This window comes from Epinephelus fuscoguttatus, linkage group LG13 (assembly GCF_011397635.1).
Source record: "Epinephelus fuscoguttatus linkage group LG13, E.fuscoguttatus.final_Chr_v1".
Classification (NCBI taxonomy): domain Eukaryota; kingdom Metazoa; phylum Chordata; class Actinopteri; order Perciformes; family Serranidae; genus Epinephelus; species Epinephelus fuscoguttatus.
The window spans coordinates 20,717,552-20,740,157 of record NC_064764.1 but is presented as its reverse complement, the minus strand read 5'-3'; the positions used below and the strand labels follow the sequence as shown (position 1 = coordinate 20,740,157).

The window sequence follows — 22,606 nt, the reverse complement described above, 5'->3', positions numbered from 1 at the left end:
GTTTGCATTTTTTCCATATTTAAGCTGAAAACACACTAAGCGGCCGTGAAGCACGGCCTGTGGCAAACTGCAATGCAACGTCTACAAAAAGCTGCAGGGGCCACTATAAGCTGTGGCCATTTGATTCTGCAGTGAAATGCAGTCACACTAGGAGTTGGGGATAGTTTAACTTATAGCAGTGAATTGTGGCCAGAGAATACCCGCAGCTAATCAGTCCTGTGATGCCTGTGACACACTGACTTATGCGACAAAGAATTTATTTCCGCCTGAGACACATGAACACACCTACTGGCCACAGAAAAATGTAATTATTGCGGTGAGCCATAGTTCACCGCTGCTTGGTGTTTTTCGGTGTTACCCTTGCTATTTTAAAGTCATAAGTACATTCACCCTTTTCACCATCAATGGTCACCATCTTGGCTACATAGTGGAAAGGGAGGAACCCCAAAAATGCCAACAGCTGTGTTCGATTTCAGACAACACTGCTCTGTCATAAGTACATAGTGCACACAGTGAGCTACATGGAAGTGTACTAACAGAGGTATCTGAATTGAGACACAGCATGTTTCTCTTCACATCCTATAGCTTATCCTCTGGTGATCTTTACTCATATGATACATAAAGAAATAAACAGTAAACACAAATTCCTAGAAGAGATGGATTCATCCAAAGATGAACGTAGAGCTTCTGTACCTTGAAGATGTGTGCTTTGAGGATGTGGTGTCCCAGCTCCATGGTCTGCTGACGATTCAGTTTCCCCTCTTGGCGGGAAAGCATGAAAGCCATAAGAGCATGGCCAGTCCTGAGTGAGGAAACAACAGAGAGGATACTCAGCTGTAAAGGAGGATAGGTGACAAATAAAATAACAGCAAAAGATTAGGTTAACGTACTGTAGGTCTTCTGCTTCAGGACAAAATTTGGATGCTATTTCTTTGCTATATGTAAATCTACTTATGCATCTGTCCCACTTGAACATTAAACTACTCACTCATTTTGGTCATGAAGAGAATCTTGGCATAGTCACGGAGAAGTATTTTATTCTGCATGTTACATATAAATGCAGAAAATGCCCCCAGTGAAAGGGGAAGAGTGTAAAACCCCTGGGTTCTCCTTTCCATCTTCACTCAGGCACTCTGCCGTTAATTAATGCAGAACTTCATTAAAAGGACATGCATGATTGCAGATCACTTTGATCTGGTTAAAATTCTCTCCATCCGTGCCCTGGCAAAACAGAGAGGCAGTGCAGCTAGCTTTTGTCTGCATGTGCATTCCCTGTGCCAGACTCTGAGCCTTTGTTTTTTTAATGACGGAGTTGGAAGGCTGTGAATGACCAGAATATGAAGCTCGGCTCTGGTCCATTTAGAGACACCACTGTGTGAGCAGAGGCAATACTGACAAGCAACAGGGAGGGGGGGAAAAAAAGCAGGCCAAAGTGACATCATCCAATTTATTAAGTGTGAATGACTGAAGCCTCTAATGTGGGTGAGGTGGCTTCAGAATTACAATTAGGTAGCAGTAAGGAAGCAGATAAGCCTGTCTCACAGGGCAAGAAGGGCACGGCAGGGAACAATGATCATTTCTGCAGATTGTAGTCTTTTCTGGAAATTTACTCTAACTTAGGTGGAGTACACAGGAGACTCATATGACTGCATGCTTTGTGTAAAATGTTTATGCCAACATTTTTTCCAAATAAAAAAAGGTATTCAAAGTTTTTAACTTGTCTTGTTTCCTACGGACTGATTCAAAGGTCCATTTCTAACATGTTTTTACATTTTCAGTGGTAGGAATACACTCTAATAACATGACATATAAGAAATAAATCCTATATATTTTTGACATCAAGCCATTTCAAATCATGATGGCACCCACAAGCAGCCAGAGCTGCAGATGTAAGACGCAATATTACATGTTTGCTTTTGTTTTTCTGTGGAAACTCAGCTGTTCTGTCTGCTGCAGGGATCTCGGTTTGTCAGTACTGTCCTTCTTGTGAATTGTTGATGGCTAGTAACAAAATAACAAAGTTGCAATACAGTACATTACTGACTGTCTTGTAAACGGCGGGTTGTTATGTTTACAATAAATACCTGGGAACATCTCAAACTCAATTTCTGCCCTGACTCAGAAATGACTCACGCTGCAATTATTGATGAGAACATTCTACTTACTCTCCACACTGAGTCCTTCATGTCAGTCTGCTTTTCATGCAAAGTGGTGACTATGATTCAACTACTATTAAATCCTAATTCAGAGGCACAAGTAAAAAATTCATGGACAAACAACATGATTATTTCTCAAACATGAGAGTGCTGTCTGCTGTGCATATCTATTTGTACTCTGGGCTGAATTTCAAGCAGTGAAAGACACGGTTTCGAAATTACTGTAAAAAGCTTCCAAAATTTAATTATTTTGACTGCTGCCATGTAATTATCATCATGCCTTTATGAGTACTTTCCTACAGATTTTTTGGGGTTGAATTGTGATGCGTGGCACGAATGTTTTCTAGATGCACTCTACAGAATTGTCATGCCTGTAATAGTAGCCCACATTCCTAAAAGGGGAGCTGCTGCATTTGCTTTCAAAGCAGAGGACTGACCTGGGGTCACAGAGGAAGTCTGTACTCTCTCCATCAGCTCTCCACACCAGCCACTCTCTGAAGGAGGGGTGGCAAAACATGCGTGTCTTGTCCCGCCGTTTGATGAGGAAGCATGAGAGCAACTCCATGCGTTGTTGGAAGTCCTCCCATGGCAGCTCCCCTTGGATGAAGCCAGCGTTGATGGCCTGGAACAGCTGCTCGTCAGTCATGGGGTGCAGCGATGCAAGCGCTACGTTTAGAATGGGCAGTGAGCGCTCAAAGGCTGAATTGGTCATGAACTTCATGTTGCACTGTAACTGGTAGAGCTCAGCCAGCGACACGGGTACGACTTTGTAGCTGGCACTCTTGATCACCAGGTGGCCTCTCTCAAACAGATCCAGGGTGAGTTTGAGATACAGGTAGGAACCCTGGCTGCGGGAGATCAGGTGGCTGCTGAGCTTGCCAACTGTGATGGGGTCTGCTTTGCCATTCAGGCTAATGTTGTTCATGATTTCCTTGCTGCCATTGATACGGTACTGGATATACGCGTTGAGGTCGTTGCTTATCTCTGTGTTGTCGTTGAAGTCATCCAGGGAGATCTTGGAGAAGGGCAGAAGGCTGGTGATCTCCTATGGAAGAGACGAGGCAAAGACAATCAGTGAAATATAAAAAGTTATATTTCTACGCTCAATTCAAGTTAGCCTATATTATAGGAATACTTTACTGCCCAAATGATTTTTGTGTATCAATTACTGACACTGAATTCATGATGACAACCACGACAAACAAAGACTCCAAACACTGAGAATATTCTTGATGAATTGAAGTCATAAAGGTCTGTGGTTAACAACTACAAAACTATATCAAAACATCAATTTACAAACTCTCACACAACTCAGACAGTATAATCCAAGTCTCATTTATCCAGTCTTATGCTCAGTACTTCCCAAACATACAGCCATTTCGGACAGGAAACAGAGCTTAAAGTAAAACTCATCTATTCTCTCTTCAAAGCCAGACTCCACTGACGAAAACAGCAATTTTACCTTACTCAACACAGGAGCTGCTGGTCTGCCTCTGTCTAGATCAGTGATTTGTTTGTGTTACTGTGTGACTTTGGTGTTTAAAGGGGTTAATTCCAATTCACCAAAGTCACAAAATAACACAAACAAACCCACTGATCAGGGGAGTGGTAGACCAGCAGCTCCCATATTAAGCGAGGTAAAATTACTGTTTTTAGCAATGGAGTCTGGCTTTAAAGAAACGGATAAGTTTCACTTTTTGTTCAGGTGCCTGGCTGAAAGACCTGTCTGTTTGTGAAATCCTGAGCTGATGACGAGCTAAATGAGACTTGGATTATACTGCATGAGCTGTGCGAGAGTTTGTAAACCAATGTTTTGATACAGTTTTGCTGCTGTTGACACTCAGTCACCTATGATTGCATTTCACAAAAAAATTTCTGCATTTGTTTACTGGAGGCAAGCGAGAAATACAAACATTTTCTTCACAATTTTAATGTAACACAGGATGAGTAATTGATATACAAACTCTTTTAAGGAGTGAAGTATTCCTTTAATGAGAAAATGCACCAATTAAATCTTAATACCCGAAAAACAATGAGTCTTTTTCTAGTTCTCATTGCTGCAGTATAAACTGTATTCGTTATTACCACAACAGACAAACAGAAGAATTATGGCTTGTGTGTGTTAACTATCAGAGGACTGTCTTTGAGCATTAGGGGAGCAAACACGCTGAGCTATCAGGCCAAAGCAGACAGTTGTTACTGTTGGAAATGTGGCTTAGAGAAAAACAGGACTGGGAAAGTGAGTATTAAGAGGCAGGGGATGGATGGGATGTTGGGGGGAGGGACAACAGGAACACTTCTAACAAAGGTCTGTGCCAGAGCTCACATTTCAATCTATGTCCTGTGGGTTGGAGAAATCAATGCACCTTAATCCTCCAATCCTCTGCCTGTCTGAGGCTAAAGAAACATTGCCTCAGTGAGATAACACTTCTCCCTTCCTCATCATGACAAGGTACAGCAAACACATGCACACACACACAAACACACGTATCCACTCATGCACAGAGCCACTGAAATGCACTGATTATAATCCACGAGGTGAGCGAAGTGCCAGCAACACCTCACAGATAAGCCAGATATTAGTCTGGCGAGCAAAAGCCAATATCCCGAACCCTCCCTCCTTGGTGACATCCTATTTGTTTGCTCAAAGTGCAAAACAAAACTGTGACACTTCCACTCACAACAACCGAGTAGTAATTCTTTATGGATTCCATTGAAGGCAGAGCATTATGTAGCCTTTCCAATGCCACATGAATGATTCATCCCTTTTTATCTACAACTTGTGACATGTGAAACTGACTAGCGAGTTAAGAGGTTGTGACACAAAAGTCCCTTCAATTTAAAAAACTGCTTCACTGTGTCAATCAGGGCCCACTTACATTCACTTTCACTGCAATGTTTTAAGCAAATTGCACTGTGTGCAGTCAACCGGGACATCGGAAAAAATCTTTCCACACCATAAACGGATCCTGACAGATTAATAGAGGTGAATACGTAAGAGGTGAATACAAAATATCAGTGTTACAATGGATTGATTTAGCACATCCAGAGAACCTTGACATAAACCGCATATTAATTCTGACTCAAAGGATAAAAACAAATGGGCAGAGCTTGGTTTGTAGTGCATTGCATACTGATGGACACTACCTCGGCCTGGCCACTGCCTGAGCATTAATAACTTGAGCTCCTGATGTCAGCTATCACATTATTATCCCAGGCTCAGCGCTTCATCCCAGCAAAGAAAATCAGCCATCGTGTGTCTCATCAGGTGTGTCAAAGCCTCAGCCATCGCCAGTGTGAGTTCAACACAGGCCCAGCACTTCTCTGAAACTGGTTGACCCAGTGTCATTTTCCTGCCGAGCTAGTCGACTCAAAGTGACTGACTGCTCCTTCCCCTGTCATGCAGTCTTGATTCCCGGGTCACTGATACTTCAGTTCCTTCTTGAATGTTCCTGGATATGCCTGACAAGAATGACTCTGTATATAGCAGAGTATGACAAAGAGGAGCAGGTCAGGAAAACCTTTCAACTTTCACACTTGTCAAAGTCTACAGAGTTTGATGGCAGTCAGTGAGAGTATCACGAGGTGATGGCAGATTGGACTTGAGCTTTGGTATATTCTACAATTGTACTGTGGGAATTTTTAAAGTAGCTAACCTTCTGTAGTAAGCTGATTATAACTCCCCCCCTTGAAACAGAAGTTAGATCATCTTTAGCCTCTGTACTGTGGCGTATATCCCAGTGTAACAGAGTATTTGAGCACTGTAGAGTTACAAGAGGGCGGGCTAAGAGTTCAGTGTGATTTGGAGCCACAGTGGAGTATTGGCTCTCCACACACCTCTCTCAGTGTTACATCAGAAGGAGGAAGATGGAGAGATGAATACATTAGACCTCTGCCAGTGTCTTGGAAATAAAAACAAACTTTTTGCTCACTAATACACATCTCTTTCCATATTGCTGTTAGCTACTGCAACCCATAAACGATTAAGTGCAGTTTTGTCCGCTGTAGCTAGCTAGTCCCCGAAAGTCTCATTTGATTATATCAACTTTTGTAAACGCCCCTGAGGGCAGGATGAGTCATCAAACATTTGAAACTGTATTACCTGTTTTTACAGAAGGAGATCTTGATGTAAAAACAGTCTGATACAATTTTTCATACATATATTTGGCATGGAATGATATAAATGAGCAGTTAACACAGGGACACGATTAAAACTGGTTCATTTTCATTTCATGGGGACTTTAACAAAAGCAGGCTCATTAGAAAATTTTAATGAGTCTGAATGATGGCGATTTATTCCATTATATTGCAAGAAAATATATTTTGACAACACATTTTTCTTTTTAAATTAAATGAGCTCTTCTTTACCAGTAAATTGACCCGGACTGTCACCACCAGTTTAAGCCAGGGTGGAAACTTGGCAATGATCTTTGTAATGAAGGAAGCAATGGTGTCTCCGTAGTCAGGCTTGTGGAACTCAGCTTCGTTCAGCCCGTCTATCAAGATGATGTGGTCCTCCTCCGGAATCCTGCGCTCTGTAAACACACACAGTGACCAACACAGTAAGACAATGTGCAGTGAGGCAGAGGTGGGACCAAGACATTGTTTTGCAAGTCCCAAATCAAGTTCAAAGTCCTCAAAACTTTGAGGTTGGAGTCCTAAACAAGTCACAATGTGCTTTTCAACAAATGTAATGCCATTAAAACAACAGTTATAATATGATATTAGGTAAGCATTAGCTTGCAAATTATGTTAAAGCCCAAGTCAAGTTGAAAGTCGTCTGTGATTTTGTCAAGTTGAGTCTGAAGTCAATCAAATTAGTGAACCAAGTCTGACTCGAGTCCACACCTCTGCCTTGTTTCAATGCAGTAACTAAACCCCCTCTCTCTCTCAGAGGTGTGGTGAGAGTGAGTTGTATGGACTTTTACTTAGATTCATCAACTACACAGCCACTGCCACTTCACTCCCTACTGAAATGTCAAGTTATATTTGCTCTGTAAAGACGACATATTTTCCGTGGCAGCTGGCTGAATAACTGGGAAATCAGAGGGAAACTTTCCCTGATTTTTTTGTATGATCACACGCATTTAACATTCTTATAATGTTTGTGAGCTGAAGTTTCTATTAAAATCAGTACTTCTGTTACATTACATTTATTTGCTTTTTTTTCAACTTACATTTTATCCCATACACATACATTTAAAACAATTTGTGGTTCAGTGATCAAGGACACATTAACATGTATCGATGCATCCATGGTTCCCACACATTTTCATCGACAAAATTTCAGAAATTTTCCATGATTATTAAAGGACACATGATAAAATTACCATGATCATTCACAATATGTAACATGAACAAAACTATACTGTATACTTGTATACTCCAAATGTTAATTATATTATTATAGGCAGCCTGCGGACATGGAGAGGCAGAGCTACCAAAAAGGAGGAATGAGAGCCAACAGACCTGTTGGGGTTTCTTTGTCCGAATAGAATGCCTGGTGCCTTTAAAATACCACACTATACTTTCAGAGCAGTTAAAATGGAACCAAAGTGTTCAATGGTGCTCCGAGTGACAATTGAAAGCCCTGGGCTGACCATGTCAATTGCTCCATCTCGAAAAATGCAGTACAATTTGAAAGTAGTCACGGGACAATGGTTTGGGAAACTTGAATTCATGACTCTACATGATATCACACTGTCACATTTTTTTACTTGCCCACTTGCCTTGTATTATTCAAACATATTAGATTCAAATTCTATTCAAACATAATTCCAGCTAGTTGGCATACAGGGAGGGAGAGAAGGAACGCGGGTGAGGAAATAAAAAACACGTACGTTGTAGTGAAACAAAACATCATGCATCAACACATATTAGACCTGCATTATATCAACAGCTACAGAAAATACATTTGCCGTTACGTTTCATTACATAAAAGGCTATCCACAGAAGATTACTGTAACAATTTCATTACACAACAAAATTCCATGACTTTTGTCATCCTGGGAAATGAGATTGTAGAATTCCATGAGTTTTCCAGGTTTTCTATGACTCTGGAAACCCTGCACATCCATAACGGGTAGGAGTAGTTAGAAAAGAGGACAGTGTAGACGTGTATTTGAGGTTAAGCAGGGTTCAAAACCGATTTGTGTCTGATCTGATTCCAGCTTTCTTATTCGTTTATTAAATGTCATCAATTAGGGGCACAGATGTCCTTTGGAACACGTATGATGTTTCTGTAAAATCTAGCAGAGGTTTCAGACGGCCTACAAAGCAACTGACACTATAACTTAGTGTTGGTTGTCAGTTAGAAACCTTTATGATGAGTACGTTTATTCCTATCATCCAACACAATTTAATTAATTACATTAAAACAATTAGGATGCTTTTTAGCACTGTGCTGTGCCATCTATAGTATGTTTTTGTCAACTATACATTTCCTGGGGTACTGTGGAGTAACATGCAGCGGTTAAAGAATTCAACAGCAAATGAGTAAATTGAGTCACAACAGAGGAAGCCTACAAACATGATATATTGAAATATGACACCATGGTGTTTTACCTTTACGAAGGTTGGCTAGTGGCTCAAGGACCCCCCTCCGGAAGGCGGCCATGGGGTCCTGGACACAGGAGCGCAGACTGAGCATGCTCTGGAGGTGAGGCTCTCTCAGCAACAGCTCCCGGTACGCACTGAGCTGGTGCGCTCTGCACAGCAGGGCAGCGATACTGTGTACAAACTCCGGTACCAGGCAAGTGTACGTGTTATCCGCCTGGCAGTAGTGATATGCCACCACCTGGAACACAAAGAGAAAAGAGAAGAGGCAGGGTTATTTCAGACTTCAGCAGAATTAAAAACATGTCAGAGTAATAAATAAAGAGCGCCAATTAGTTTGGGCTTCAGCTGTGAAAAATATGCAAAGCTGGGAACGTTTAATAACTTCAAGGCATTTGCAAGAGCCCACTGCTGTGTTTGGGTTTTTTTGTTTGTTTTTTTGACAATATATTTATTAGTTTTTTTTTAAACTTTCACAACAAGTAGAAGATGGATTCACATGAAATCCACAGGAGAGATAAAAACAAAGTACAAAAGACTAAACAAAAAACAAAACAAAACCAAAAACACAGAGCACCAACTCAGAATCAAACATGCAACAGCAGAGGTTACAATTACAACGTGCAACAAGTAAAATCAAGAAAATCCCTGCAGCATGATGGCACAGACACCAGAATCTATATAGTTCATGTAGGGGTCTCATATTTTATAGAATTGGTCTATTTTTAAATGTAATATCAATGTAAGGTATTCTAATGAAACTAAATCAACCAGCACTGTCTGACAACCTTCAACAGTTAGTACTTTGTCATTAATCCACTGCAACAAAATGTTCTGCCTCACAGCATTAGTACAATCTCTTATTGTATTCCGATGCTACATGGCTGCTTGGGAGGCGCAGGATGAGGAGTACCAGGTCTATTTCTAATTCCAAACAATTTTTTTTTCTATTTCAAAAAGGACATTGGACCAGTACATTTGCAGCTTACAGCATGACCAGGGACATTAAGTTAAAGTACCAATTTCTGTCTTGAATTTAAGGCACATGGGTGAAGGAGGAGGGCTTGCATGATGTCTACTGTCGGGGGATAATATGCATTCTGTGTATAATATTAACTGTAATGCTCTGATACGATTGTGGACCAAACTTGATTTTGCATGTTTCAAGATATCATCCCACTCTTCATCAACTGTGATAGACAGCTACCTTTCCCATGTGTCCCAAAGCTCCTGTAAAGCAACAGGGGGTGCAACATTCAGAGCCTCAAAGAACAGGTTGACATCTTTCCAGTTGTTAGAAAAACATTTCTACCACCTGCCTTGTTGACTAAAAACCAAATTTTATGGATATAGTCTTAAAGCAGATGCCCTCTTGTATTCATAGCCTCTATAAAGCCACATAGTGTGTCTTCATCAAAGTTAAGAACATGACTTTAGAAGAAATTTTGGAGTAAGTGGGCAAAGGCTGACCACCTCAGATAAACTCTATAAAAAGGAGGCAGTGGATTCCAGGTGGAGCTCTAAAAGAAGGATCTTCTGTGTCTGAACAGGTTGCTGCAGTGTTCAAAGGAGGTCTGATTTAGAAGGAAAAAGGAGGGACGGGATGGGGAAGAAGGAAAGAGAGATGCCCTGGGGATGTATGACTGTGTTCTAATTACAGTCCAACCTGGAGGAGCTGACACACTTCCAAGGGCAGCAGGAGGAGGAGCAGGTGACCTGTTCCTCAGCTGCTGCTGCCTATTGCTCCATCAACAATGATGACCAGCTTCTGGAAAAATCACTGACTAAAGTCTAATTTCTTCCAAGCCATACCGCAGTGACATCTCAAAGTGTATTTATATTTCCTACATTTGTAATGGGGGAAATATAAACCACATGAGCTAATAAATCCACTATAAGCACTCTGGCTGCAATATGTTGACAGTGATTTAGAGGCCTGAAATAAGACTAGGTAGGGAACAATGAAACAAACTTTCTACACTCAGCCAGAGCCTGATGACGGTGGTGCTCAAAGAAGGGACTATGACTCAAAGAAGTAATTACAATTAAAATGGAACAAAATCCTGCGGCTGGAGCTTTGTCTGTGGCACATTTCACCGCTACCTATCACCACAAAATCAACTAGGTGTCTCCATACGTGTGCTCTTTACAAAGTGGCAAAATAATGTGTGCCTGTATAAAGCCAATGTACCCTGTCAGAAAAGTAAGTAACACAGATAGTTTTTAGCCAAATTTAAATACACAAGCAAAGGACGAAAGCGATTATAAGTTTCGAAAAGCAGCTTAGTTTACTGCTGCCCAAGCTGGAGTTGTACGCCGCCGCAGGGCAATGCCATGATGTTGCTCTTGGGGGCCGACTACAGCACCCCTCAACGAGCTAATGACCCTGAGGCAGAGGTGGAAACCTGTATGAGAGACAATCCCCTCCCTCATTGGATCCTAATCATCTTAACTGGTTGAAAGACTCTGCAAACTTTCTGTTGCTGCCATTACACAAAATCGTCTGTTCAACATCTGCCCTGCCAGCATGAGCTAACACAGCAGCAGCAACAAACACCCGACACCAAGCCCTTTAAACGGTCCCAACAAACTCACACTGACACAGAAACAGCTTGATTCTGCTGTTTAACTAAACCTGTTAGGTAACATTAACTGTGTGTGTGCAGGGCGGGCGAACTCAGTGTCCCCAGAGCTCACAACCCACAGCAATAGTGCCATGATAAGCTGAGAGTGAAGAGGAAGAGAGAGAAAGAGAGAGGGGTAGCGAGCAGGTCAAGGATGCGCTGAGCTATGCAATTCGCCATGCTCAGCTCTACAATAAAATAAGATCAACCCATTTTAAATAGTAGAACCTGAATTTAATGTGCTACCCACAAGGAGCAGGGCTGTGATGTGCTGGTTTACTTTAAAAGAATATTTCAGAGAAAACTTAAGACTGTGGGGCATACAGTATATTGACATAGAGTAAATTAAGGTTACCTGCTGTCTGTATGAATTTCATAACTTTGGATGGGTGCCTGACAAAGAGACTGCAGTGATAGTTAGTGTAGAAGTCATGTAGACCACTGCCTCATCAATGAGCAATAAGTATCTCGGCAAATGATGATGCAACATTCTGCAGTGCACCTGCAGTACTTCATGTACTGGCACATCAATGAATATATACGGTTTAGAAACAATGCCTAAAACGTGCCTGTGTCATAGGAGTAAGACATAAAACTAGCGATAAACCATAAAATGTAATGGCCTCAGTGCCCCTGTTATGAGACCATTTTCAAATCAATGATTAAAAAGAACTGACAGAATTTGACAGAAGCTGCTCAGTGTTGCATCAGTATTCACACATCACAGGAACAGAGCCCCTGGGAGAGCGCCTGTTGGAAACACTTTACACAGTAATTGGCTTGAGGGATATTGCCTGGGTTTCATAGACATTTAGATGAGCCTCAGTGGCATGAAGTCAGCTGTCTGGTGCATGAACTTTAGTGTTCCCAGTGGCAGAGGCAAACTGTACAGTTGTTATCTCATGCCCCATTTCACTACTAAGGAGACATCTATGACAGGCCAAGAGTGTTAAACCCTGATGGTGTTACAGGGACACCAGAATATAATCAGTAACATTAAAAATGAGGACAAAGCGACAAACAGTCCCATTAGAAAGCTGTGTCACACATCAAAAGAGCTAACAACCTGCCATCACAAAGGTATTCAAATGAAGTGAATGCCACTGTGAATCAAAAATATTCTCTAAAACACAGAGGTCCCCCACCTTCCTTGTTAAAACTCTCAGCAGGCAAAACAATGCTGAAGTTATTAAATTCCTCTGAGAGTTTCAGTCAACTTTAAGTATTTTCAAAATGAACTGAACGTACAGGCGTTGCATGGTAAGCAGCCGTAGTGCTGATTTATAAACAGCACATTTGATAGTGTGCAAGTAAAGCTTTATTTATACAACACTTCTTAAAAACCCACAGTTACTAAGTGCCTTACACACACGGAAATATGAATGAATAAATAAAGTAAAAATAAATCCCAATATAAAACACAGCACATTCAGAGACAGACCAAACTAAAATGAACCACAACATAAGACAAGGATGGAGATCTGCAGAGAGGCTTCACTATAAAGATTGGTTTTTAGAGGCCGTGTAAAACAGTTCAAAGACTCAGCAAATCTGATAGGTTGGGGGAGATTAGTTGGGGGCAAGACAGCAAAGGCACAATCACCTACAAAATCACCTTTTGTTTTGCAGTTGGAGCGGGGGATGGATGAAAGGCTGAGATTTAAGGATCGGAGTGGCTGAGAAGTAGAATGAGGAATGTGGAGGTGAGAAATTTAACTGGGGGCAAGGTCATGCAGTGCCTTACATGTAGTCAACAGGATGTTGTAGTTTATTTTGAAAAAGCCAATGGAGGGATGCAAGAACAGGGGTAATGTGGGAGCGACTTTTCATTGTACTCCATAGTCTGGTAGCTACATTTTAAATGAACTGTAAATGATTTACAGTAGTCTGACTGAGGCATGTGTAGGGGGAATTTAAATAATCTAGGTGTGAGAAAATTCAAGTGTGAGTTAGTTTAAGATCCAAAAAAGACAAGATACATCTGATTTTGCGATATTTCTTAGATGAAGAAAATGGTCAGAAATCACATACTGGTTAAAGATGATATCAAGATTCTTAGTGGTAGATTAGGTATTTAGATTATATTTAATAGGGTGTATTCAGTGGTCACTAAAGCTGCAGGAATAAGGACCAAAGGAGAAGTTTCTGCCACTGTAATCATTTCAGAATGCTAAAAACAAAAAAATGTAAGATTTACTGATGTGAAACGGACTGACAAAAAGCAGACCACCATGACATTAAACCAAATAAAACTCACAGACAGCCACAGCAGCAATTCCACAAACTGAGCCGAAGTGCATTAAGTAGAGAACATTTCAGACAGGTACAGTGAGGACTTGTCTGCCCACCGAACAATTTTGTACATAATCGGACAAAGCAGAAATATGGTCCAACTCCTGTTTGTCTTTGCTGCCAACTCTGTCACAGACAAGTGGTCTACAGTAATGTCGGCAGCTAAAATGCAGAGATGTATAAACTGTTCACTGGCTACTAACAAACTGAAAACTATGTTCTATGGTAAAAACAAATTCCAGTTCAACTACTTTACAATGACGCTTGGATTTAAGCGCCAATTAATCAGTAAATGAGAGTGTGTGTGTGTGGGGAGGACATAAGCACATACAACGAGTAGCGCCTGCCGCAGCAGTAAGCAAACACGCTGTGTGCGGTCATCTTGACTTGACCAGCGGACTTCACTGCAAACCAATTGGCTGTAGAAACAGGCGACGCGCCTCACGTTCTAAAACCAGCCACTGGTGGTTTGACCAGCAGAGATGCAGGTGACACCATCTGCCAGCTTGAGTCAAGGTCAGACGGCCAGATTACGCTGCTGCAACTTTTCTCTGCAACAGTTTCGTCTCATCACCCATCTTTGGTCTGATCCGGGCTTTAAGGCGCCGACAATGAACTGCACTGCCACAGGTGCGCGTCTGGTTAGGCCTTAGTTAGGTGTCATTTTCGATGTCTCTCTCTCCACATTTACAGTCATCTCTTGAGTGCTGGCTGTCCAATAAAAGCTTAAAATGACCTGAAAAGTTCAATATATTATTTTCTGTGCACAGGAAAGTAATCAAAAGCTATGGACCTTATGTACCATTTTTGATGTCTACCTTTAAAGACAGTGAAAGCTACAGCAGCTAAGATGTAACCTCTAAAAGATGTAGACAAATAAGACAGCTGAACTGAAGTAAATGTCAACCTGCATTATAAGAAAAAGTTTGCTATCTAGGACTAAAAATCTCACTATACTGTTGAGTGTGTTCCCATGGCAGCACAGAGAGAGACCCTGCGGTAATACTCCCCCTACACAATGCAAATTCCTTCCATCTGTGAGCTAAAGGGCACACTAAAGACCTAAACTTAAGTTTTCTATCTTCCCACTTCCTCAGTCATACTGCAGCAGTGAGATGCTGCGGACATTAATATTGAACCAGCTTCTAACGGCCAAGTCTTTAACTAAGCTCACTGCATCTCAAATTCAACAACCCTGTTATATATAAGGTCTCTGAGGGACCAACGGTGGCACCATCTATCATAATCTCCACGAATTACTGAAGACCATCCATATTTCATAGGCTGAATATCAAACAAATAAACATAAACAACCATAAATCATAAACAAACACGTATAAACATAAATCAACTGAGCTGAGCCCCTATCAGGTTTCTACAGTGCATCTCATACATACTAAAAGCACTCTGCACACCATGAACATCTTTGTAATAAGGCTATGAGTATGAGTGGCATGAACAAACAATAGGAACTGCAAGAAAGGTAGACAATACTGTCCAAAACAGGAGACACAGTATTACAATTAATGTACACTATAGACAGCAGGTACCTGTGTATTTGTTTCAGTAATGATTGATACATTATCGTAACACCACTTTGCTCGCAAGTGACAACTGTTATTATACCATTTTTAAATGAAGCAGACTGACATAATGATGCAGTCATTTTTGGGAATGAATCATCATCTGTAGGCTAAGTAATCTTTTTTTCTCTACACTGTGATTTCTCCTGAAGGCACAGGTGAGGTGCAGTATTGGCTAAAGTTGTACCTTTGCAGCCAGGCGTTTGACAGCCTCCTCCCTACGCCGCTGCATCTCGGGGGTCCCAGGGCAGCTGTTGGTCCTCAGCGTGTTGGTAGCGCTGGAAGGTGGAGTGGGCTGTGGAGGCTGGCTGAGAGGAAGTTCTGTGCTTGATCCTCCACCACCTGGAACACAGAGATGTGCAATTATGTAGACAAAAATAAATATAAATGAAATATCTATAAATTAAGCATCCAATCAGCTTAATATTTTGTGTGCACATTAATGTATGTATGCTCAAGGACTTTTCCTGGTTGCGGTCATTCATAATTGTTGAAAAACCTGTTTTATTAATTGTTATACACCCTCACTGACTGCCGACTCCTTACTCTTCATTACTTGCTGGTAGGAGCCACAAGTCATCAAAAAAATCATGTAGCAAATTCACAAAGCAAATGGCATTTTCAGACAATATCTCAGACAAAAAAGAAGCTGTGAGCTGCAGGCCACATTTTGACCTTTGTCATCACTCAATAAGTGACATCCATAGAAAAGTTTGGTGTTATGATCCACTTAAGTAAGTATGGTGTTCACTGGGCACAGCTGCGCCATGTGCATTGTCTACAGTGGCTGTGCTCAGTTCTGGTGGCCATTTAGCAGAGATCTGCACTCTACTGAGTACACTTTTCTAGTTTAATTTTATCATTTCTAGATGATTTGATGCAGTAGCAAAATTGGTTTAATGTTGTCAAGGCTTATTTTGTGAAATCAGTGTTAGAGTAGTTGCAGAGATTTGAGTTAAATATCCTCACTTCACTTCCACACTCCGTAAGCTCACTGAAAATACAGTTACACAAACTGAAAACTTGCAGCTAATGCAGTGCTCACATCCAAAGGCAAACAATAAACCTTCTTACTTTTTGGTGAGGCACTGGGACTGTTGGAGGCGATCTGGCGCATTCGGCCTCCGTGGCAGCTCAGTGCTACTAGCCGCGAGATAATGGCCGTCTTCCCATAACCAACACTGCCCACCACTACAGCGCCGTGGTTCTCTGTGGACTCGCTGGCCTTCAGGACATCTTCCAGCTGCTGAAAGAGCCAATCTCGGCCCACGAACACAGAGTCTGTGGTGATGCTGGGCACCTCAAATAGCAAGGGCTTGAGCATGATGTCCACGGGTTTGTAGGGAGCAAAACGAGCTGAGGAAAAGTGAAAGAAAATTAGTATTAGAATTAGAACTAGAGTTGTGTAATTACTTCTCAAACAAATGCAAAAATATTCGGTGTCACAGATACTGCTTTATAGACAAAGGCATGAAACATGCTTCAGTTTGCTTCTCGAATGAGTCACACATTCTGTCAATAATACTACAAAGTCTCAACACTGGACCTAAAGTTTTGAAAACTGGAAACTTAAAACTAATTCTGGTCTCTAGTTCAGCCTCAGTTCGTCCCAAAATTAATTAATCTTCCATCCTTTACACAAACCTGCGTACATTGTCACACATATGCCAACTGTGTACCAGTTTTTAAGGAATCTTCTCAATAGTTTTGTTCCTCCAGAATGTGCCACATAGTGAACAACCTACATGGTAGTCCTAAAACTGAGTCTTTTGTTCTTTGTCTGTTTTAGCTTGGATAAATGTTAATTTAAGTGGAATCTCAACATAAGTGGACTTGAAAAAGGACTCTCTATCTGGTCCACTTCAGCACTAATTAGATCTCAGAACACTTGTTCACTCAGGAACCCTCTAAAAGCTCTGATCCTCTCTACTAATACCAGTATCACTCCTACTAATACTACTTCTCAGACCACTGCTAATGCTGCTGCTTTTACAACTATTACTCATACTACTCGATAGTTAATCTTGTTGCTGTTATTTCTGGTTCAAAAACAATATTTTAGCCTGCTTTCACACTGGCCAAATTACTCCCCCTTTTAAAAAAGAACCGTCTCTTTGGTCTGAGCATTTATCTTAACAATGCCTTACTGTTTTAACAAGGGCTTAATTTTTAGTCTTACAGATTTCAACAAAAACACTCAGATTCTTTAAAAGAAGCTGATTTGTTGGCTTTTCTGTTCTTAATGAAAAAATCTTGGATGCCAAAGTTTCTTCATTTTTTTTTATACTGAAAAAAACTTGAATTAAAAAGTAACGTCTTCTTGGAACTGAGAAAAACAATTTGAATTCTTTGCTGGAAAGACGTTTGGCAGGACTCCTGAGTACACACCATTTAAAGTTAATGGGACAAAGAATGCAATGCCACCAGCATATTCTTTACAGAATGACTGCATGTTCTTCAGTGTAATGATTACCAGCATATTTCACATATTAGATGATGCATAACAGATAAATGTGAAGTTTAATTAACTTATCTGAACATTCTGTCGGTCGAATGCTGGCAAACTTTTGACCTGACCTGTGGACTCCGATGGTGTCTCTTGCCCACACTAACCATATCTGATTTCTTCCCTCACTTCCTCCCTCTGGCAATAACGAAAAATTAATACAAGCATACATACAGTATTGAACAAAAATTCAGTCTGAGGAGACGTGCTGTTTCTTCAGCAGGGATATAAAAATTAATCCACTGACACGATGTGCCTGTATCAACCTCATGTTTAAGGAGGTGTGGAAAAAGAAAGAGGACGTTTTCAAAACTGAGTTAAATAGTTTGAGTATCTAATGATGTCATATTAAATTATTCATGTTCTCATCAAATATTCACTTTGTGGGATTTCTCTCAGCGAGACGAGGTCTATCACATATAACCAAGATAAAGGCTGGTGAACCAAGGACATGGTTTTAACTGTGGAGCTACATGTGTGCAGGGAAGACACTTTTTGATAATATAGCATTTGGACAGTTTTGTGTCTCTACACTTTAACAGAGGTCTTGAAATTAAATGATGACTATGAGGTTAAAGTGCTGACTTTAACCTTTAATTTGAGGGTGTTTACATCCATCTCGGATGAACTGTGCATGAATTGTAGCACTTTATATACATACCTTTTAATAGTGTAAAAAGCTACAATTCCTACCCTCTTTCCAACACGACCTTATATGGATGTGAACACACCAAACACCATCAAAGCTGAAACACAGCACTTGATCCTCACAGCAACTGTCACTGTTTCATTTGAAATGTAGTGTACTGGAGCAGAGCCAAAACAATGCAAAACACCAACATTAACTTTTACACTACAACTGACAAATACACAACATAAATGTATACATTCAGCACTTTTGGACCCAAGGAACGTTTACTTGGTTCAAGGAACCTTGTTCAAAGCCCCCCTTTTTGTTGGGTCAGGACCACGAGAACAAGGAACATTTATCCTTTTTAGAATGCAGTTTTTGAGGGGCTTTTCTAAAGCACCTGTTCCACCAAAATTAGTGCGTGCACGTGAGTTTTTTAACATGGGGAAACCCTCTAAAAATAGGCTATAGACTCATTTCCCATTGCCAGTAGACAAGAGCTGGGTATATGGCTCTGCAGCAGATGAGTATGCCTTTCTGGTTGTTTTTCCTAGTGTGTCACGTCTGACGACAGGGATGCGCCAGGACACAAGTTAGTAAACAATAGAAAGCAACATAGATGCCAGTGACAGTTACAGTGGTTACTTCTTTTTATTCATCTCCTTTTTATTCAGTCTCTCTTTAAAACTTAGCGCATATTTTTGAATGATGTTTGAGCACTGCATGGGTGGAGAAAGGCTGTATTCCCTGGTGGCATGTCATTGCATCTCCTCTGTAAAAGGGCTAGATGAGTGATTTTGACTAGCTAAAACAAAAGTGACGTTGCTATACAAACCACTGCTGGCTTGCAGCACACCACCTCAGCGTTGCTATTAGCAATGCAAATGCAAACAGGAAAAAAAAAAAAAAACCTTGAAGGTATGTAGTTCTTGAGGAAGCTTGCCAGCAGGCAGTTCATTTCAGGAAGTCTCCAGAACGGTTTGGTCCGAAAAAGCCTATTGTCACTATCTCAAAATAAAAAGATTGGCTAGTAAATTTATTTGCTTGCAACATTTGTATCTACAGCAGTAATGCATCGTGCAGTCACCTTTAGAGTCCTGGGGTGGCCTTCCTCCTGTATTATGCCAGGGAAGGCGAATGGATGTCCGCAGGGGGGTGTTGCGCTGTTCATCAAGAAAGCTCAGGTCTTCCAGCTTTGTGGAACTGGTTGCTGTAGACAGAGACAGAAATAAAGAGAGAGTGAAGCAGACTTTTTGATGCATCTTGAGTGTATTTGTCATATTGACTATAAAGAGTAAGACAGAAACACACATGAGAAAGATGCTCTGGCGCGTTTGGCATCTCTGAGAGAAGATGAGCAAAGAAGAGGCAAGCCGGTGCGCTCTGACATTTGCAGTTTGCTTGCGGCGTTGTGTGCAGGTACCAGTATACTGTTGCAGAAAGAATAACAGTATCCTTAAGTCAAGAGAGCAATGCTCCCTTTTTCTTTGATTTGAGCTGACAGCTACACACAATATAGCAGTGAGAGGTCTGTCCCCACAAACACCCCCGCTGGGGAGTACAAAGAGGACAGATTACTTTCACCTTTCTTAAAAATACAGAGGGAATTACAAATTGGGGAAAGCTATAGAAATGTTCCACTTTACAAGTTCGCTGCTATACTGCTTAGAAATTATTCATTACTGTCAGTCTCCTTGTAGACATCTCACTGTAACTTGAGCACCACAAAAGAGCAAAAAAATATATATATAATTACTTGATGCAATAGAAAATACTATCCAAATAACTGTTAATGTTATACTCGTAGTATTCTACTATAGGCTTATCTTTCAACAGCTTAAAACATAATGGACACAGAAGAAATGTGAATGTTTGAAGGAACGCTTTATCTAAATGTTGTTGGATTTTTCCTCAATTCCTTATCTTTTAGTATCAGTCTCAAAGCAGGAGATGTTTTCAACTGCCAAGTGGAGGAGGTCCCCTGCTGAAACAAAACTCTGCAGATGAACTACTTGATGAGCCAGTGATTACAACGCAATTCAACTTCCTGCTTGGAGTATGAGACATGGTCTGTAAACATAATAAAGATGTGCATAGTGCATCAAGGTCTCTCTTCCAATTGCTGTTCACTGTTCAACAATGCTATCACCATGGTGATCTGTGCTCTCTTGGCCCTGTTTAAGAGCAGAATCAAAGCCTCTGCTTTCTACTCCATCAGCCTCAGCTGGGAGAGACTGTCACAAACACTCAACTCTTCTTTTCACTCCCTCTCTCCCCGCACTTGGTCGCTAACTTACTCTCTGGAATGTCCCACTAATTAAGACCCGTCTGCTGACAACTGTGTAACTGAGGAAGCTGCCATCAATACAACGCTGACAGGAATAAAAGAAGGCCCTCGTGGTTACTTTCACTGCAGAGGAAGGTACTTTCACCATTAACTATGATGGACAAAGCTGAACTTATACCAAAGCAAAGATATCAAGAAAGGCAAACACAATATCCGAAGTCAGTGAGTGCAGAGTAATACGGTGCAAGTACTTAAGCAAACGTGATCCTAAAGCTAAACTGAACAGCTACTTACATCCACCAGCAGAGCCAAGGAAGACAGTGGGGATACTCAAAGGCCTCCCCTTGTCCCCAGTGTGGAAGACACTTGGGCTGGCATACAGGCAAGTAGGCAGGGTGCAGACCCTCACCTAAATCTCTGAAGAGTGCTCTCAGTGGATGAGCTCACCAGAGGCACAAAAGCGATTCCTCTGCCCCAGTGCTCCCATGCAGGCACACTGGCAGCATTCAGCTGCTGAGCAGAGGGCTTGGCTGCCGCCTCTCTAGCGCTCAGCCAGTCACAGCATCCACAGCATTAGGGCACTTGCTAAATGAATGCAACGCTTTCCAGGAGAGTGTCATGCTGCCTACACGCATATACCTCTGTCCATGTGCTGCATGCATCTGCGCACACACACACACACAAAAACAAATTGGCAAGCAAGCAGCAAAGTGTAAAAGAGTAGTGAATTAGAGGAAGAATAAATGGAAAACCACAAGATTTAGTCTCCGGTGGCTGATTACAGTTTGTAATGGGCAGCTACTGTAGTATTAATCAAAGATCCTGGCTGGAGTGGGGTGAGGGATAAGAGAAAGGCAGGCAAAAAAAGAAAAAAGAGGTAGAAAAAGCACTAGAATTATAAATACGTACATGAAAGAAAATGGCACAGATACTGGGGGGGGGGGGCAGCAGGGGAGATGTGTGAACAGAGGAAAAGAGAGAGGGGATGGACAGAAAATCAACTCTATGCAGCAAATCATGACACGTGGACAAAAAGACGAGGTCTGTTTTTCCCCCTTCTCCCTATGATTTCTTTAGTGGAAAACACAAAAGCCACACTGAACCTCATTCTGCACCAGGCTCATCTTATTGCCCATGGGTCCAATAAGGTAAGGCTGGAGGTAATACTCGGTTTGACTTGCTTAAGTAGTTTTAATGCACACACTCCTTCATTCCTGTCTGTGATAATGCATCCTGCACCATAGCCATTTTTTGCCTTTTTGTTAAGTCATATCTCCTGTTATCCACAATTCTTTCAAGGCCAAGAATTCCCACAGGAAGCCTTCATATCCCTCAAATCCCCCTCTTCAATTCTTTTTTCTACCCTCAGTCTCCAGATTCCTTCCTATTCTTGCACGTCTCTGCTCATTGATAAAACGTACATATGATACCTTGAAGTCTGTGCTTGCAGTGACTTTGAAGCTGTACAAATGTGTCAGACTGTATTCTGATGAAAATTCTTTTCTCCTCAAGCAGGTCTGCCCTTTGAAACCTTCAGTTCAGCGTTTCCCATGACAGAACAGAGAAGAGGGCTGAGCTTCTCCGCTCCAACCGCTGCCCCCCCTTCTCGCCCTGACTTGACTCCACTTTCCTCTTTACCAATGGATACAATCAGTATTCCCATCAGCATGCCCACCTTTTTGCCTTTTCAAGTTGCAAGAGTTCATTGTAACCACTGTGAGACATTGTATGAGTAAGAGTGAAAGACAGTTTTCAGAGTGAGGCTGGAAGTTCTGCAAATTCTCTCTAAAATGGAAGGCAGAAAGAGGCTGCTATGACACAGTTGGAATACTGATGCCCACTGTAATAAGTGTGGGGGCGACAGGGACAAATTATTACTGTGATAAATATCTCAGCATAATCTTGATATCAATTAGTCATAATATTTACCTAAGTATCTGAAAATCACACAGTAAACAGACAGAAGTGTTGT

General features: G+C 41.3%; 1 protein-coding gene across 2 annotated transcripts in view; it reads right to left on the bottom strand.

Annotated features, from left to right (window-relative positions):
- tanc1b (tetratricopeptide repeat, ankyrin repeat and coiled-coil containing 1b) overlaps nt 1-22,606 on the bottom strand; it is a 129,328-nt gene that overhangs the window by 24,224 nt on the left and 82,498 nt on the right. For both annotated transcript variants that reach the window (XM_049593992.1, XM_049593993.1), the window contains exons 8-14: nt 19,435-19,557; nt 16,285-16,566; nt 15,398-15,552; nt 8,721-8,952; nt 6,525-6,691; nt 2,594-3,201; nt 694-802 (exon numbers count right to left, since the gene is read on the bottom strand). In XM_049593992.1, the coding sequence (XP_049449949.1) occupies nt 694-802; nt 2,594-3,201; nt 6,525-6,691; nt 8,721-8,952; nt 15,398-15,552; nt 16,285-16,566; nt 19,435-19,557 (1,676 nt within the window). The remainder of the gene's footprint in view (nt 1-693; nt 803-2,593; nt 3,202-6,524; nt 6,692-8,720; nt 8,953-15,397; nt 15,553-16,284; nt 16,567-19,434; nt 19,558-22,606) is intronic.